This window comes from Bufo bufo, chromosome 2, assembly GCF_905171765.1.
Source record: "Bufo bufo chromosome 2, aBufBuf1.1, whole genome shotgun sequence".
In the NCBI taxonomy this organism is placed as follows: Eukaryota; Metazoa; Chordata; class Amphibia; order Anura; family Bufonidae; genus Bufo; species Bufo bufo.
The window spans coordinates 119,810,072-119,829,793 of record NC_053390.1 but is presented as its reverse complement, the minus strand read 5'-3'; the positions used below and the strand labels follow the sequence as shown (position 1 = coordinate 119,829,793).

At 43.1% G+C, this 19,722-nt stretch overlaps 1 protein-coding gene across 1 annotated transcript in view; it reads right to left on the bottom strand.

Moving 5' to 3' along the window:
* Nucleotides 1–1,683: 1,683 nt before the first annotated feature.
* CCDC125 (coiled-coil domain containing 125) overlaps nucleotides 1,684–19,722 on the bottom strand; it is a 44,468-nt gene continuing 26,429 nt past the window's right edge. The window contains exons 6-12 of the mRNA XM_040421488.1: nucleotides 14,052–14,137; nucleotides 9,764–9,846; nucleotides 7,752–7,867; nucleotides 6,766–6,873; nucleotides 4,083–4,260; nucleotides 3,668–3,801; nucleotides 1,684–2,323 (exon numbers count right to left, since the gene is read on the bottom strand). Coding sequence (XP_040277422.1) covers nucleotides 1,955–2,323; nucleotides 3,668–3,801; nucleotides 4,083–4,260; nucleotides 6,766–6,873; nucleotides 7,752–7,867; nucleotides 9,764–9,846; nucleotides 14,052–14,137 — 1,074 coding nt within the window. The 3' untranslated portion in view covers nucleotides 1,684–1,954. The remainder of the gene's footprint in view (nucleotides 2,324–3,667; nucleotides 3,802–4,082; nucleotides 4,261–6,765; nucleotides 6,874–7,751; nucleotides 7,868–9,763; nucleotides 9,847–14,051; nucleotides 14,138–19,722) is intronic.

Below are 19,722 nucleotides of genomic sequence, written 5' to 3'. Positions count from 1 at the left end.
GAAAAAACGGACGTGTGAATAGACCCTAAGATTGCCTCTGCTGCACTTCCTGTGGTAATCTTTGCCCTGTTCTTGATGCCATCCTGTATTTCCCTCACTTCCCATAAACCCTTGCTCTCCTCACATGAACTATTAGGACCAATCAGAATGCAGATAATCTCTCCCACTACCCCAGAGCCCTGCAATTACATGAAATCAGTAAGCATTTGTTTTAGCCTCTTAATAGTCACATCTGTAAAGAATAAATCAAGGCAACTGGACTTACTGTAGATTTTTTGAAAACGTTTCACTCGTTCTTCCAACAAGCTTTCTCAATTCTGAGTGACTGTACAAGAATTCTCTGGGAATAAATATGTAACTGAATCAACATCTGGTAATTATACCCAGCATGGGGTCAGAGGTCATTATACCCAGCATGGGGTCAAAGGTGTTGATTCCATTATCCTGTCTGCTTTAAACCCAGCAACACACTGGGGCAACAACTAGTTCACCCCAAAGACCCAATGCCTAAACACAAGATGGACAACATTGTGTACGCAGTCCAGTGCAATGAGGAATGCTCAGAACTGTATATCGGCGAAACAAAACAACAACTACATCAGCGTATGTCTCAGCATAGAAGAGCCAAAACCTCTGGTCAAGATTCTGCCGAGCCATACGCTGATGTAGTTGTTGTTTTGTTTCGCCGATATACAGTTCTGAGCATTCCTCATTGCACTGGACTGCGTACACAATGTTGTCCATCTTGTGTTTAGGCGTTGGTTCTTTTGGGTGAACTAGTTGTTGCCCCAGTGTGTTGCTGGGTTTAAAGCAGACAGGATAATGGAAACAACACCTTTGACCCCATGCTGGGTATAATGACCTCTGACCCCATGCTAGGTATAATTACCAGATGTTGATTCAGTTACATATTTATTCCCAGAGAATTCTTGTACAGTCACTCAGAATTGAGAAAGCTCGTTGGAAGAACGAGTGAAACGTTTTCAAGAAATCTACAGTACGTCCAGTTGCCTTGATTTATTCTTTACAGATATACCATGACCTGGATAAATGAGAACCTTAACAGACATCTTAATAGTCACATTAAAAGTTTTTTTATGAACCATTTTGTGGTATATATACTGTATTAAATAACTTATTTTATTTTTAGTGGGAAAGATAAAAAAAAAACAGCAATTTTTACATTATTTTCTGGAATTTTTTTTACGGCGTTCACTGTGTGGTAAAAATAACAATTTTATTATGTGAGTCACTACACTACATTCTGGTCTTGTATGAAAGCCTGGAATGTCAGATTTCAAACAAGACCAGTTGCATGTTTCTAGCTGCTACCATTCAGGAGATAGCATCTAAAGAAACCCTACCCCCTCCAATTTCTGCCAGAGCCCAGGCACTCAGGGCTGCGCTCCTCCTCCCAGTGCTCTCCCGTGTCTTTATGTGTTTATATCAAAGAGGAAACGGCCGGCACATGACAACGCTGTGAAAAGATGCTGCTCAATGTGAGGTGACACGCATTTCTGGGTGTTAGGGCTCATGCACACGGCCGTTGCCCCGCCATCACTTGAATGGGTCCGCAAATCCGGAGATGCGGTGAGGAAGCACAGATCGGAACCCCACGGAAGCACTACGGAGTGCTTCCGTGGCGTTTCTGGCTGTGCCTCCACACCGCAAATAAGTAGTGAATGGGTCCGCGATTCGCATGTGGCTGCCCCACGGTTGGTGGCCGTGCATTTCGGACCGCAAGCATGGGCCCAGCCAGCACACGGTCATGTGCATGAGCCCTTATTATGAGGAGAAACTGAAAAAGATTAAATTATAAAGCACAAAGCATTTATACAGCAGGGTGTACTATACCATTAGGGTATAAAAAATGAAACGACAGTTACACTTTAAGGACATATAAAGTCCATCAAGCAACTCAACATTTTAACAATAAAATGATCCATTCACAATATTAACAATCATCATTTATAGACTGAGGATGTGTGGAAACTTCAGAAATGGTCTCCTGGTTTATGACGGTCTCTTCAGTGAAGTTTTGTTGAAGGCAAACATCTTTTAGCAGCAGAGAAAATGAGGTTTCCAGACTCCCGACTGTACTCTGTTCTTCACTACCTCTCCCTCGTGGTGCATTGTCTGTCAGGCAGTGGCATGGATCTACTATTACTCCTACACCCTGGCAGTCGTGCTCATCGTCAGGCCCAGTAAGTTCTTTCTTAGAGTTACCATGGGATATTGCTGGATCTACTTTGCCTTCTATAGATCTTGCGAGCATGTAGCTTACTTTTCTCTGATGGGCTAAAGCCTCCTCTTTATCATTAAGCTGCAAGTCCAAATAACACAAATATTAGGATTCCCAACATGCACAGTATACTGCATTCATTGTGTACACCATATCCCAAAGCATGCTATATACAAAACAAGTTTCGAGATATCAGGTTTAAGGCTCATGCACACGAACGTGTATTTTCTTTCCGTGTCCGTACCATTTTTTTTGCGGACCGTATGTAAAAAAACAATCATTTCAATGGTTCTACAAAAACAAAACGGAAGTTACTCAGCATGCAGTTTGCGTATGTCCGTATCTCCGTTCCGCAAAAAAAATAGAACATGTCCTATTATAGTCCGCATTACAGACAAGGATAGGACTGTTCTACTAGGGGCTAGCTGTTCTGTAAAATACGGAATGCACACGGACGTCATCCATATTTTTTGCAGATCCGTGTGCATGAGCCCTTAATCTGTTACATTAGATGGGCTGTCCAGCCGAAGGGCTCATGCACATGAACGTTTTTACTTTGCAGTCTGCGGATATGAAAAACTGACAGCGTGTCAGTTTTTCATGGCCATATTTTTTCACTGTCGTGTGACTGTAGACTGACTACATGCACACAACAGTGAAAAAAAACAACCGTTAAAAAACATATACACTGTCATGTCTTTTTTTAACGGCAGTTTTAAATCCGTTTTTCATGGCCATTAAAAATGGAGGAATTTCAGAATCAAGAAATTAAGAGAGGAACGACTGCCCCTGCAAGTTTACGTGAATAAGGCGAGTTTTTTTTTAACACTTAAAAAGCCATATTGCACTAGTGTATCCATTTTAAATGACCCTTAGACGGGTACCCTCCTGTCTAAGTGGCTGTTAAAGACAGTCCCTATTGATCTCAATGGGGTCTATCTGGCCGTAAAAAAACGGCCAAGAATACGAAATGTCTTATTTTTTCACAGCCGCTATTCACTGGCCACTAAAAAATGGCCATGAGAATAGCCTCATAGACTTGGTGCTAAAAATGGTAGTGTGACAGCTGTTACTTAAAGAGGACCTTTCATGGTTTTTATTTATCCTTTACCTGCGGGGTACCCCCAGCTGATGGCGCCACCCTGTCTGTTTATTTAAATATCGCTAATACGCCCCGCTGTCCCCCTCCTGTAGTTTTCCCGTTCAGTAAAAACGGGTTGGCTAGGTTAAAGATAATACAAACGGATCCGTTCTGAACGGATGCAGACGGTTGTATTATCTGAACGGATCTGTCTGTGCAGATCCATGACGAATCCGCAGAAAACGCGAGTGTAAAAGTAGCCTAACCTTTAAAATTCTGTAGCCTGGATTAATGTATTTTAATAAAAAAAATATATATGTTGTAAATGTTATGTTTGTACTCACCAGGTCAATTAATAGCCTGAGAATTTCTTGTGGGTCATCCACACTGTCCAGATTCATACTGTCAGCTGCTGATCCCAACATGCCCTTTAACTTCTGACCTAAACTTCTGCCTTTATCCCTTGAAATTGAGTTTTCTTAAAAAAAATAAAAATACATAATACATACATATATAATATATACATACTGTACATAAGAGCACATTATTACACTGCAAGTCTATGTGGAATACATATTTAGTATACGTTTACTAAAATCTTATATAATGTTGGTGACTTTAGTGTTACAGGGCACAAATAAGGCACATGAAAAGGGGGTGTCCTGATGGAGCAAAAAAAAATGTAATACAGACATATATATACACACACACACACAGCAATAATTAGTAATTGCAGACTCTCCACACAAGAAGGATTACCATCCACTTTAAGACGCCTCCAGCTGTTTAGTCTTTTGCTCCCTTTCTTGCAGAGTTTCTCAATTTCACTCAGAGGCAGAGTCGCATCATTCCTGCGCTTTAGTTGCTGCTCAAAGGCAATGCGAAAGGCATCAGCCATTATATAGGCTTCTTCCTTATCCTTCTTCTCCACCTCAAACTGCACACAAAATGAATAGCGTCAGTGACGATTCCTGTACATGTGTGCGCAGATATGTATGTGTCTTGTCTACTAGGGCCTTTAACCCCTTAGTGACCACCCATACGTGTTTTTACGGCGGTCGCTAAGGGGCCTTAGGCTGGGCCGCCGCGTTTTTACGGCCGACGAGTCTAAGCGCTGCACGGGGGACCTGGCTCTCACATGAGAGCCGGGGCCCTGCTCTAACAGCCCGGACCGGCAGGAGTGCCGATCCGGGCTGTTTAACCCTTTACATGCCGGGCGCAATGGCTCCCGCTGCATGTAAAGTGGTGACAGAGGGAGCGGACTCCCTCTGTCTCCCATCAGCACCCCGAAAATGCGATCGCGGGGTGCTGATGTGTTGGGAAGCTTACCTTGCTTCCGATCAGGGCCCTGGCCTGTCTTCAGTTATCTCCAGCAGGCTGTGCCTCTCTGGCGCAGCCTGCTGGTCAATGTTTGAATAGCATTGCTATTCAAATGCAATGCATTATAGAGATAATGCATTACATTTTAAAAGTAATCAAAATACTGTATATTATAGTCCCCTTGTGGGACTATTAAGTAGTAAAAAAATAGAAACAAAATACACATTTATTAAATAAATAAAATTCCATAAAATAAAAAAAATATGCTTTTTTTTCCATTGAAAATACGCTTTTCAATGAAAAAAATTGCAAAAAGAAAATATCCCCCATATGTTTAGTATTGCCGCGTCCGTAACGACCGGGACTACATAAATATTACATAAATTATCCCGTATGGTGAACGCCGTAAAAATAAAATTAAAAAAAAAGACAGAATTTCGAATTTATTCTTAGTTTCCACCGAAAAAAACGTAATAATAAGCGATCAAAAAGCGGCATTTACTCCAAAATCATACCAATGAAAAATACAAGTCGTCTTTCAAAAATCAAGCCCTCACACAATTCCATATAAAAAAAAAAAAAAAAAGTTATAGGTCTTGTGAAGTGGCAATGCAAAATAATTTTTTTTATTAATAAAAGGGGTTTTTATTGCAAAAAAAGTTGTAAAACGTGAACAAAATTATAAGTATTTAGTATCACTGTAATTGTACTGACCCAGAGAATAAAGATATTATGTTATTTGTACCAAAAAATGAACGCCATAAAATTTATAATGTAAAAACGCAGTGGCAGTATTGCTATATTTCCCCATCTCCCTCCCAGAAAGAGTTAATAAGAGTTAATCAGAAAGTTATGTGTACCCCAAAATGGCGCCATTAAAAACTACAACTTGTCCCGTAAAAAACAAGCCCTCATAAAGCTATATAGACGAAAAAATAAAAAAGTTATAGCTCTTGGAACGAGACCATGAAAAAAGGAAGAAAAACGCTTGGTCATAAAGGCCCAAACAGGCTTGGTCACTAAGGGGTTAAAGGTGCCTTCTGGCCATTCACACCTCAACAGGGCCGTCATCATAAAAAGAAGGTCATGAATACAATCAGCTATACTCGGATCCTTTGCAGTGACATCAGAGGTTGGGGGATGGATATAGGAAAGTCAAAAAGGTATGTAAAAACCCAGCCACATCCACATGTGAACTCCAGCGACGGTGATCATGACAAAAAGTGTACCACAACATTTCATTATTTATTTCAACACTTCCAGAAGGGTCATATAGAAAGGTGCTCAACAGTAGATGAAAAATGTCACATGCTGAACTGAAAACTGTTGGAATTTAATTCTCCACAGGCTGATGACCCTTGTGCAGTCTTTTTTCCCCGTGTTCTGGAGGTTCATTCCACACTTGGGAGTTTGTTTGGATATCCCAAGGCATAAACTACCTGCACCTGCTGCCTGCCTTGAAAGCAAAATGTAATACACAAAAATTGGTGTGACTGATCAAAACATGATAAACATATTAGCCAGCAGATGCCTTTTCTTTATGTATCTTCAGCACCCTACGTAGAGCTCATTATTTCTAGTAGTGCAAGAGTAAAGTACAGGAAGTGTTGTCATGGGGATTTTTAAGATTTGTGGCAGTTCTCCTTTAAAAACCGGTCAGGTCACCTAAAATCTCTGCTTTAGTAAATACTTGTATTTCTCAGGTAAAAACCATGAACAATCTGTTTTAAAGGAACACTTCCATTATGGGGCGCCCATTATGTTCAAAATACAAGAAACTGCCTGTCTCTCTAATGTTATGCATTTCACTGGTGCACATGTAATCAAACGCTCTGCACGCTTGGAGATCTGACCCATTATAGTGCATGCACAGGCACAGGGATGGACTGCATGTGGCTGCTGATGTTAAATATTCAGGCTAGGGCTACATGCCGATGTGTCGCACAACACGTGTCGCCGTGTAGACCTAGCCTCAGGAAAATGCTTGTTACCACATCGCTGCTGCCATCGTCTTTGAGAAGACCACCCCCACGAGGAGGACACTTTCTAGTGAATTTTTGGGAGGTCTTCTCTATCAAAGTTTCAATGTATGTATAATTCTAACAGAATTACAATAGCTTACCTCTTGCCGGAGCTGAAGGAGCTGTTTGCGAGTAGCAGCTGACATCTTAGCACATGAGCAGGGCTCTCCTCCAGGACAACAACATGTACAGGCGCCAAGCACTGCAAGCTAACAACAATTATACCAAGTCACAGCACTTCAGCTGCAGTTCACACAATTGTTTTAAAGGAGAAATCCACTTTTAAATAACGATTAAAGGGGTTATCCAATTTCTCAAATAGCCCCACCAAGTGCCGGGCCCCTCACAGGTAATATACTTACCCCGCTCCCAGCACCGCTCCTGGTCTCCGCACCGCCGCCGCTTCTCCCTGTACAGGGATAAAAACATCCAATGTCGGGGGGAACAGCCAATAGCAGGCGGGGACATGGACAAGCCTCCCTAGCGTCACCCGCGATGCCAGGGAGGCTCGTCCCCATCTGCCATTGGCTGCTCCCCCCTTCCCCCGACACCGGATGTTTTCATCCGTGTACAGGGAGAAGCAGCGGCGGTGCGGGGACCAGGAGCAGAGAGGGATAAATATTTTACCTGTGAGGGGCCCCAAACATGGGGGGGCTGTTTGAGAAATTGGATAACCTCTTTAACAACACTGCTTTGTTTAAGTCTATATAAAATGGAAACTAATTTGCTTGATTTATCTTACACTGTTTTTATGTTACAGTCAGGGATTTTGTCATCAGGAAATTCACTTTATACCAGGCACAATGCCTTGTAGGGCTAGCTCAGCTGAATGTACCAACACCTTTCACTTAGCAATCTGTTAATTCATTCTGGAGAAAAATGTTAATGTATATGCAAATGAGCAGTTAAGGGCACAGGGGGCAGACCCAAGCCACTACGTGCACCATATTCTCCACCTGCTTCCTTTGCCAGACCCTCCCTCTCCTACTTGATTGACAGGACCAGGCGAGAAGATTATTCAGTAATCTGGCTCTGTAAATAAATAAGGGGGAAGGGGCAGCGGAGTCACAGCTAACGCAATACTTACTTCAAGTGCTGTGATTTCCGATAGATTGTTTTTATCAAAAGACACATTATCCTGGAACATTTTCTGTTGTTTCACATCAAGCATTGCTAACAGCTCCTGGCACTGCTGGTTTATAACTATACAAACGTGGAGAAACAATGGGTTAATACAACAGGCAAGATAAACTAATTAGACATAAACCAGAATAAAAAAAGGCTAAAAATATAATCAGGCCAATATACCTTCCAGAAACCACACACTGGCTGCCAAGTATAATAGAAGCCGATGGTTACTAATAATTTAAGAAGCAAATTATAATAACTAATTATCCCAGTTATTAAAAAAATAAAAATGTCTATACAGTTGCAAGAAAAAGTATGTGAACCCTTTGGAATGATATGGATTTCTGCACAAATTGGTCATAAATGTGATCTGATCTTCATCTAAGTCACAACAATAGACAATCACAGTCTGCTTAAACTAATAACACACAAAGAATTAAATGTTATCATGTTTTTATTGAACACACCATGTAAACATTCACAGTGCAGGTGGAAAAAGTATGTGAACCCCTAGACTAATGACATCCCCAAGAGCTAATTGGAGTTAGGTGTCAGCCAACTGGAGTCCAATCAATGAGATGAGATTGGAGGTGTTGGTTACAGCTGCCCTGCCCTATAAAAAACACACACCAGTTCTGGGTTTGCTTTTCACAAGAAGCATTGCCTGATGTGAATGATGCCTCGCACAAAAGAGCTCTCAGAAGACCTACGATTAAGAATTGTTGACTGGAAAGGGTTATAAAAGTATCTCCAAAAGCCTTGCTGTTCATCAGTCCACGGTAAAACAAATTGTCTATAAATGGAGAAAGTTCAGCACTGCTGCTACTCTCCCTAGGAGTGGCCGTCCTGTAAAGATGACTGCAAGAGCACAGCGCAGACTGCTCAATGAGGTGAAGAAGAATCCTAGAGTGTCACCTAAAGACTTACAAAAGTCTCTGGCATATGCCAACATCCCTGCTAGCGAATCTACGATACGTAAAACACTAAACAAGAATGGATTTAATGGGAGGATACCATAGAGGAAGACACTGCTGTCCAAAAAAAACATTTCTGCACATTTACAGTTTGCACAAGAGCACCTGGATGTTCCACAGCAGTACTGGCAAAATATTCTGTGGACAGATTAAACCAAAGTTGAGTTGTTTGGAAGAAACACACAACACTATGTGTGGAGAAAAAGAGGCACAGCACACCAACATCAAAACCTCATCCCAACTGTGAAGTATGGTGGTGGGGGCATCATGGTTTGGGGCTGCTTTGCTGCGTCAGGGCCTGGACGGATTGCTATCATCGAAGGAAAAATTTATTCCCAAGTTTATCAAGACATTTTGCAGGAGAACTTAAGGCCATCTGTCCACCAGCTGAAGCTCAACAGAAGATGGATGTTGCAATAGGACAACGACCCAAAGCATAGGAGTAAATCAACAACAGAATGGCTTAAAACAGAAGAAAATACACCTTCTGGAGTGGCCCAGTCAGAGTCTTGACCTCAACCCGATTGAGATGCTGTGGCATGACCTCAAGAAAGCAATTCACACCAGACATCCCAAGAATATTGCTGAACTGAAACAGTTCTGTAAAGAGGAATGGTCAAGAATTACTCCTGACCGTTGTGCACGTCTGATCTGCAACTAGAGGAAACGTTTGGTTGAAGTTATTGCTGCCAAAGGAGGTTCAACCAGTTATTAAATCCAAGGGTTCACATACTTTTTCCACCTGCACTGTGAATGTTTACATGGTGTGTTCAATAAAAACATGGTAACATTTAATTCTTTGTGTGTTATTAGTTAAAGCAAACTGTGATTGTCTATTGTTGTGACTTAGATGAAGATCAGATCACATTTTATGACCAATTTGTGCAGAAATCCATATCATTCCAAAGGGTTCACATACTTTTTCTTGCAACTGTATATATATATATTATTATATATTTATTTATAATGAGGTTTACTCTGTAGCCCTGATTCTTACTCGTGTTTTCTGACTTCAGGGTCTTCACTTCATTTGTCCGTAGCTCTAGACTTTCCTTCAGGGCTGCATTTTCACACTGTACACTAAGAGAAAGAAATGTCTGCTCAATTCCCATTTACACACACAGGAGCAAAGAAAAATGGAATGAAACATTCAGAATTTAAGCTTTCAAAAAAACTCCTTCCAAGTGCATATACAGTATAATATGCAGTGAAATAGGAAGACTCAGGAACACATCAGGTTGGGGCATGAATGGCAAAGCCTGCAGCCAATCTGAGCTGCAGCAGAGAAGGCGGTGCAATGTAGGGGTATATACTGAGCAGACTATCTTCCACAGCTCAGCATACAGAAAGATTTCACGAATGCTCTGAGAACCCCTTTGAGCTGTTAAAGTGGATGTAGCATGGACAATTCTAATTCTACGAAAGGAAACTTGTCCATGCGGCAGCTCTGACAGCTCAGTGTATCTGTTGATATTGATGACGTATCCTCAAGATAGATGATGATGATTAATTAACAGATGAGTGGGGGTCAGATACCCCCACCGATCAGCTGTTTCGGGCAGCCATGGTGCTAGAAACTATACAATGTATGGTGCTGAAAGCAGACAGTTCCATACATTGTGTAGTGGCTGTGCTGGGGCACAGCAGCTCTGCTCCCATTGAAGTGAATGGAAACCGAGCTGCAGTATGCTGGTTTGGGAAACTACACAATGTTTGGAGCCTTCTGCTATAGCGCCATACACTGTAAAGCTTCCAGAGCTGCAGCCGATTAGTATAGGTCCAAAATCTGGCATCCCAACCAATCTTCTATTGATGACCTAGCCTGAGACTAGGTCATCAATATTTGTAGTCTGGACATCCAATTTAACCCTTAGGATAGAGGAGGTTTTTTCTTTTTCATTTTTTTTCCCCTATCTTCCTTTAGCCATAACTTTTTTATCTTTCCGTATAGCTGTATGAGAGCTTATTTTTTGCGGGACAAGTTGTACTTTCTAAGGGCTCATGCACATAACCGTACGCCCTCCGAGACATACGGTCGGCGAACGGGCCATATGTCCCGAAGCGGCATACATCGTGGAAAGGGGGGTGACAAACTTATATTATTCAATTTTTTATATATTTTTAAGTTTAAAAAAATATAAAATTATGCTTTTGAAGCTCATATTTGAGCCTACAAAATCTATTTTTTTTTTAAATTCTGAACAATCATGGGTCTTTTAGACCCATTATTTGAGCATAATTGGCCATTTCTTATGTTGTCCTAAAATAAGAATTGCAGCATCAATACCCTAGGTCTCTTTAGAGGGACCCAGGGTATTGAAATCATTTACTGGCATCTTCATTGGATGCAGAGGATGCCGGTAAGAAGCCCGAGCTTCTGGGTTTTTCACCCAATAGATGCCATGATCACGGCATCTAAAGGTATTAAAGATTGGCATTATTGCCAGTCGCAGTCATTAGCTGCGAGTCTCTGCTGTTTGAAACAGCGGAGTCGAGACAGCCATGATGTTCGCTGCACGAGCGAGTGCCATGTTTGCACTTGGTAGCGAAGGAGTTAAGAAAGTGCTCCCTGAAAACATAACTACCCTGGTATGTAAGCAGATGGACTGTACACACAGTGGAAAATGGAAGAACATATAAAATAGAGTCACAGTATTTTGACCACTTCCTACTTTCGACGTTGGCAGCGCTTAGCTCATAAAGTAATTTGTGTGTGGGGAGCTGGCTTGGTGGGTATATAAGATGTGCGATAGGCTGTCTGTTCACATATCCCTTGTTGCTGTCAAGGGTAAAAGAGTTGAAAAAGGGGATGATTATTAGCTTCCAGGCCAAGAGTGGCAGTATTTTTGAGACTGTGCAGTTTGTGAACTGTTTGCGTATGGCAGCGCCGGGCGGTTGCTGCGTATGGCAGACTAGCAATGCAGAAATATCAGCCTCATAACGTTATGTGGGCCTATGCATTATATATATGAATTACCGCAAAATTCATACTCCTCCTCGGCTAAAAATACTCAAAATTGTTAAGGGGAGTGTTTTTACTCTTCTGGAAAAAATGTAGTGCGACCTCTGGCTGGTAGAACACTAGCTGATGGTGGCAGCGTTATGGTGTGGGGAATGTTTTTGTGGTATTCCCTGGTCCCACTCATCTATGTGGAAGGCACTCTGAACAGATTCGGGTAGGAATCCATCCTTGCAGATCACGACCACCTACCTATACATGCTGATTGTCTTCCCTGTGGCTGAAGGGATCTTACAGCCAGACAATGCAACATGTCACACTGCTAGAAATGTCTGACATTGGTTGGAAGAGCATGAACAAGACTGCCAAATACACTGCTCAAAAAAATAAAGGGAACACTTAAACAACACAATGTAACTTCAAGTCAATCACACTTCTGTGAAATCAAACTGTCCACTTAGGAAGCAACACTGAGTGACAATCAATTTCACATGCTGTTGTGCAAATGGGATAGAGAACAGGTGGAAATTATAGGCAATTAGCAAGACACCCCCAATAAAGGAGTGGTTCTGCAGGTGGTGACCACAGATCACTTCTCAGTTACTATGCTTCCTGGCTGATGTTTTGGTCACCTTTGAATGCTGGCGGTGCTTTCACTCTAGTGGTAGCATGAGACGGAGTCTACAACCCACACAAGTGGCTCAGGTAGTGCAGCTTATCCAGGATGGCACATCAATGCGAGCTGTGGCAAGAAGGTTTGCTGTGTCTGTCAGCGTAGTGTCCAGAGCATGGAGGCGCTACTAGGAGACAGGTCAGTACATCAGGAGACGTGGAGGAGGCCGTAGGAGGGCAACAACCCAGCAGCAGGACCGCTACCTCCGCCTTTGTGCAAGGAGGAACAGGAGGAGCAGTGCCAGAGCCTTGCAAAATGACCTCCATCAGCCCACAAATGTGCATGTGTCTGCTCAAACGGTCAGAAACAGACTCAATGAGGTTGATATGAGGGCCCGACGTCCACAGGTGAGGGTTGTGCTTACAGCCCAACACCGTGCAGGACGTTTGGCATTTGCCAGAGAACACCAAGATTGGCAAATTCGCCACTGGCGCCCTGTGCTCTTCACAGATGAAAGCAGGTTCACACTGAGCACATGTGACAGACGTGACAGAGTCTGGAGACGCCGTGGAGAACGTTCTGCTGCCTGCAATATCCTCCAGCATGACCGGTTTGGCATTGGGTCAGTAATGGTGTGGGGTGGCATTTCTTTGGAGGGCCGCACAGCCCTCCATGTGCTCGCCAGAGGTAGCCTGACTGCCATTAGGTACCGAGATGAGATCCTCAGACCCCTTGTGAGACCATATGCTGGTGCGGTTGGCCCTGGGTTCCTCCTAATGCAAGACAATGCTAGACCTCATGTGGCTGGAGTGTGTCAGCAGTTCCTGCAAGACGAAGGCATTGATGCTATGGACTGGTCCGCCTGTTCCCCAGACCTGAATCCAATTGAGCACATCTGGGACATCATGTCTCGCTCTATCCACCAACCTCACGTTGCACCACAGACTGTGCAGGAGTTGGCAGATGCTTTAGTCCAGGTCTGGGAGGAGATCCCTCAGGAGACCGTCCGCTACCTCGTCAGGAGCATGCACAGGCGTTGTAGGGAGGTCATACAGGCACGTGGAGGCCACACACACTACTGAGCCTGATTTTGACTTGTTTTAAGGACATTACATCAAAGTTGGATCAGCCTGTAGTGTGTTTTTCCACTTTAATTTTGAGTGTGACTCCAAATCCAGACCTCCATGGGTTGAAAAATTTGATTTCCATTTGTTTATTTTTGGGTGATTTTGTTGTCAGCACATTCAACTATGTAAAGAACAAAGTATTTCAGAAGAATATTTAATTAAGTCAGATCTAGGATGTGTTATTTTTGTGTTCCCTTTATTTTTTTGAGCAGTGTACTACCTTCGCCCCTAATTCACCAGAATTGAACCCAATTGAGCATCTGTGGGACCTCGTCGATTGTCATGTTTGCTCTGTGGATCCTCCCCCATCCACCCTCCAGCAGCTGTGGTATACAGTCAGTGGCTTAGATACCTGTGACAACCTACCAGGACCTTACAGAGTCACTCCCAGCCTGTCTAGCTGCGGTCCTTGCTGCACACAGCGGTTACTCTGGATATTAGCTCGTGGTCTAAATAATGTGACTTGACTGTTTACAGTGTGCATTTTCCACACAGCCAAAAAGTTTACTAATGAATCCAAGTCACTAATTCTCACAAAGCCATTTTAATAATATAATCCCAGGTCATGGGTACATAAGAGACGTACCGTTCATATTTCTCTTTCCAGGATTCCTCCAGGTTCTTCAGCCTCACCTGATCAAATTCAATTTCCCACTGCAGAACATTTATCTCCTGTAAAGAAGGACACCATAAAGACAACGCTAAAACCTCATCATTAAATATTGCCTTTTATACTCTGATATTTCACACTTCATCCCATACAGATTAAGGGAGCATTCACACGACCGTGTTTTTCTTCCGTGTCCGTTCCGCGTCCGTTCCGCAATTTTGACGGACAATGCACAGACCCATTCATTTCTATGGGTCTGTGAAAATTGCGGTATGCCTTTTATTCTCATCCGTGTGCTGTCCGTTCCGTGTCCGTTCCTTTTTTTTTTTAGAACATGTCCTATACTTGGCCGCAAATCACGGTCCGTGGCCCCATAGAAAGTCATTGGGTCCGTGAAAAACGGATAGCACACGGAAATGCATCCGTGTGTCATCCGTTTTTAACGGACCCATGGACTGGAAACATTCTAGGAAACCCCATTTCAGTTTTTTGCGGACCGTGAAAAACGGATGACACACGGAAGCACCACGTCCGTATTATACGGACTTGCGGAACGGAAAAGGAAAGATAACTGAAGACATACGGAACACACGGATCCGTGATTAACGGACCGCAAAACCAACACGGTCGTGTGAATGCTCCCTTATTGTTTGCCTGACAGCAGCAACTGAATACTGTATATAAATTATTAATAATATATATATTATGTTCTTGGGTACATGTATTAGTGCCCCCTGTTTAAATACAGTGGTTGTATATAACTTATAATTTCTTTTGTTTTCTTTTGTTCTCTACTCTTTTGCAGTTTACCAATCAGGAATGGTCCTTAATGTGAAGGGTGAGCGTTGGAATGTGATTGATTGATAGGAGGAGGCGTTGAAACTAGAATACAACAGTGTAACATCTACAAGAATAAATCTATTCCTTAATTTTACTGTTGATTATGTTTAGTTTGAATATATGTATACACTAGCTTATACCTTTTGTCCTGACCGCCAGTGAATTATCATATGATCCCTTCGGCTAGACGTAGTTTTTCTGACATTTTGGGCCGTCTCAGGTGACACACTGACCCCGCTTTGGGTATCGCGACAGCATGGTAGTCTTTTGACTTCGTGCCCATTTGGTACCGTCGTGTGCCCGAATCCTGTTGGTGACCGACTTGGTGATGGTGGATGGATTATTTAATTAAGTTTACTTCACAGAGTAGGTACAATATCCCCGTAATCTAGAGGATGAAGCCTTCGTCTGGTCAGGTTGATCCCGAGGGATGGCGATCTACTGACAGCGATGGCACTCTGACCGGTGTGCCTGTGTGACCAGCACGGGATACGCCGGACGGACTCCTCGTAGGACTAGGGGCTATGTCAACTAGATGGATACTGCTTCTATACTGTTTGCACTGAATATAAATCAATTGGAGCCATCATACATTGATGTCTTTATTTGATATAGAAGCCCTGATTTGGGAATATAGATCAGACTCACTAAGGTACGGCTTACTACATATACTGAAGATGTATTCCGACATCTTATTCATCCGCCTGACTCTAAGTGGTCCCCTTGTCTGAGGTGCACGCTGCGCTGCCATCTGGGCTCATGTGATGCGGTACCGACGGGTGCGGGCCGGCTGTTTACGCTGGATTGAGCCCTTCCATGAAAATTGCATGCTAGGTTCCCATAGAGTGCCTTGCGTTCCATATACCTTGTGGAAAGCACGCCACACTGGATTCACTGTTGCGGTGACGTACACTGACGCTTTGCGCTCCACACTGGAACGCAGGACGTCGGACTTCATAGACGCAGAGATCACATGATCGAACCGTTAATCATGTGTTCCGATAGTTTCTTAAGGTCCTGCGACATGCGCAGTTGAATGACCGGCAAGCCGCACTCCACGCTGATCTCCCTCCACGCTCACTCTAGGACCTTTCCTGTTTGGCTTGTTTTTAAGGTACACCTGCACTTATATAGTTATGAGGTCACCCTCAGGTGTGTTGAGTCGTTAATTATGATGACCATACATTGATATATTGCACTTCTGAGCATGGTTATGGGACATGTATATTAACACATGTACTGTATGTTATATTTTACAATGTATTCACAGTATACACTTGTATTTGATGTATTTTCAGGTTTTTAGTATGATTTTTTGTTGATTGATACAAATCAGAACTTGATTGAATAATAATGTGAAGCTGTATAAATATGCACTGAGCACTTGTAATGTTTGTCACTGCTTGAGAAAGATCCCAGGAGGAGGATCGAAACGTCGCTGTCTGGTGAATAAAAGTTGATCTTATTTTACGCCTTGGATGTGCCGTGGAATTTTTCCTATATATATTATACAGGGAGTGCAGAATTATTAGGCAAGTTGTATTTTTGAGGATTAATTTTATTATTGAACAATAACCATGTTCTCAATGAACCCAAAAAACTCATTAATATCAAAGCCGAATATTTTTGGAAGTAGTTTTTAGTTTGTTTTTAGTTTTAGCTATTTTAGGGGGATATCTGTGTGTGCAGGTGACTATTACTGTGCATAATTATTGGGCAACTTAACAAAAAACAAATATATACCCATTTCAATTATTTATTTTTACCAGTGAAACCAATATAACATCTCAACATACACAAATATACATTTCTGACATTCAAAAACAGTTAGCTGTGTGACCCTAGACCCCCAACAGGGGTGCTGCAGATTGCCCCCCCCCACACACACTTACTTTTTGGGGGCGCAAGTTTTTTTTTTTTTTTCTTTGCATGCGCTCTGTGGCTGGCACTCTTTGCGTCCGGCCACTGTTAGCGCATCGCCCACCCCGCATTTGTATTTTTTTTTCTTTTTTACACTTTTTTTTAGTTAGGGATCTTTTTTTTTTTTTTTATAGCTATAGGGTAAGTGCTTGAACACCCGTGCCCCACACACACGCACACCTAATAAAGATTTACACACACGCACATACACACACAGACACACACTCCCCTATGGGACGTTCTCGGCCAAGGAGGCATACGCCCTCCGTGCCTCCGAGTCAGAGAGCACCAGTGAGGATGACCCCACGTTCCTGTTGTCATCCGCATCCTCCTCATCATCAAGCGATGATGAGCCCCCAAGGCGGCGGAGACGCCGCCAGGCGGATCGAGGGGACCCCCATGCTAGGGACCCTGTGGCCCAGCCTAGTACGAGCAGCTCTGGGGCTCGTACTAGTTTTCCTGGCCAACCAGGTCAGTCCACCTGAGCCCCCTGCAGGTGGACTTGTCTGGTGTACCCCAGAGAACTTTGAGCCCGCAATTCCTGATTTTGTTGGTGAATCAGGAATCCAGATTTACACAGTGGGCTTCACTGAATACGACTTTTTCAGTCTTTTTTTCAGTGAGGAACTGGTAAATCTGATGGTGGAGCCGACGAACCTGTACGCCCAACAGTTCGTCGCTCAACACCCAGGCTCCTTTTTGGCTAGGCCCGGTGACTGGACCCCGGTCAGTGCAGCCGAGATGAGGACGTTTTGGGGCCTCGTGCTGCATATGGGCCTAGTCAAAAAGCCCAGTGTCAGGCTGTACTGGAGTGGGGAAGTCCTCTACCAGACCCCACTCTACAGTATGGCCATGACACGTTCCTGATTTGAGGCCATCCGGAAATGCCTGCATTATTCAGATAATGCAGCAGGTCCCCCCCCAAGGTGATCCTGCCTATGATACGGCCGGTCATCGATCACTTTGGGGCCAAATTCATGGAGGCCTATGTACCTGGAAGGGAGGTCGCAGTTGATGAGTCTCTCATTGCGTTCAAGGGGAGACTCATTTTCCGCCAGTATGTTCCCTCAAAGTGAGCGAGGTATGGCGTTAAGCTGTACAAACTTTGTGAGAGTACCTCAGGGTACACTTACAAGTTTCGTGTGTACGAGGGGCGAGATTCCCGTATTCAACCCCCAGAATGTGCCCCCACTCTGGGTGTTAGCGGGAAACTTGTGTGGGACCTTATGCACCGACTGCTAGATAAGGGTTACCACCTATACGTGGATAACCTTTATACTAGAATCCCCTTGTTCCAGTCCCTCGCCGCCAGATCCACGTGCCCTTACCAGGGGTGAGACCCGTGCCCTTACCACTGGAAACCTGCTGCTGGTCAGATATAAGTACAAGAGGGATGTTCTTGTACTGTCCACAATTCATGGTAACGGCATCACCCCTGTCCCTGTGCGAGGTACCGCGGCAACGGTCCTCAAGCCAGATTGTATCGTCGACTACAATCGGTATATGGGAGGAGTTGATCTCTCTGATCAAGTCCTCAAGCCATATAACGCCATGCGCAAAACCAAGGCATGGTACAAAAAAGTTGTGGTCTACTTGGTGCAGGTTGCCATGTACAACTCTTTTGTACTGTTCCAGAGCGCTGGCAACACATGGACAGACCTCCAGTTCTATGAGGCAGTCTTCAAGACCCTGATCTTTTCTGACCGGGAAAGAGCAGGCCGGAGTACCTCGGGAATTGGAGGCGCCAAAAAAATGCAGTGTGTCACAAGAGGGGGATACGGAAGGACACCACCACTCAATGTGACACGTGCCCCGATCATCCAGGCCTCTGCGTTATTGGTTGCTTCAGGGAGTACCACACTTTCATGGAGTTCTAAATTTATAATCCCCTTCACCAATTTAGCCACTGACTATTCAAAAAAAAACTATGGTTCTCAGACTTGAGACACCCCAAATTTTTTTTTTGTAGAACTAAAAAAAAAAAAAAAGTAGACTTACTAGGTAGCGCAGCGTCGGTAATAATCTCCTCTGTAAATATACCCCTAACCCCCCAGATTAACACGGTAAAAAATTTTTTTTATTTTTTTTTGTCACCTTACATAAAAAAAGTGTAATAGCAAGCGATCAAAAAGTCATATAGCCCCCAAAATAGTGGCAATAAAATCGTCGCCTCATCCCGCAAAAAATGAGCCCCTACCTAATATAATCAGCTAAAAAACTATAGTCTAAGCGTCTCTTTTTTTTTTGAGATACAAAAAATGTCTTTTTTTGTATCCAAAAAGATAAGTCTAAAACCTAAATAATTGTAAAAAATAGATTTATTAGGTATCGCCGCGTCCGTAATAATCTCCTCTGTAAAAACACCCCATGACCCAACCCCCCAGATTAACACGGCCCAAAAAATAAATAAAAAAAATGGTGCCAAAACAGCCAATTTTGGCACTTTTGCATTTCAATCCGTCGTTTCCGGTAAAAACCAAGGGTTAACAGCCAAACAAAACTTAATATTTATTACCCCGATACTGCAGTTTACAGAAACGCCACATTTGTGGTTGTAAACTGCTGTATCAGTAAAAGGGAGGCGCAAAAGGAAAGGACCGACATGGTTTCTGGAAGGCCGATTTTGATGGCCTTTTTTTATAGACACCATGTCCCTTTAGAAGCCCCCCTGATGCCCCCCTAGAGTAGAAACTCCCTAAAAGTGACCCCATCTAAGAAACTACACCCCTCAAGGTATTCAAAACTGATTTTACAAACTTTATTAACCCTTTAGGTGTTCTTTAACAGTTTATGGCAAATGGAGATGAAATTTCAGAATTTCAATTTTTGGTAACCTTACCTCACAAAAATGTAATATAGAGCAACCAAAAAACATATATACCCTAAA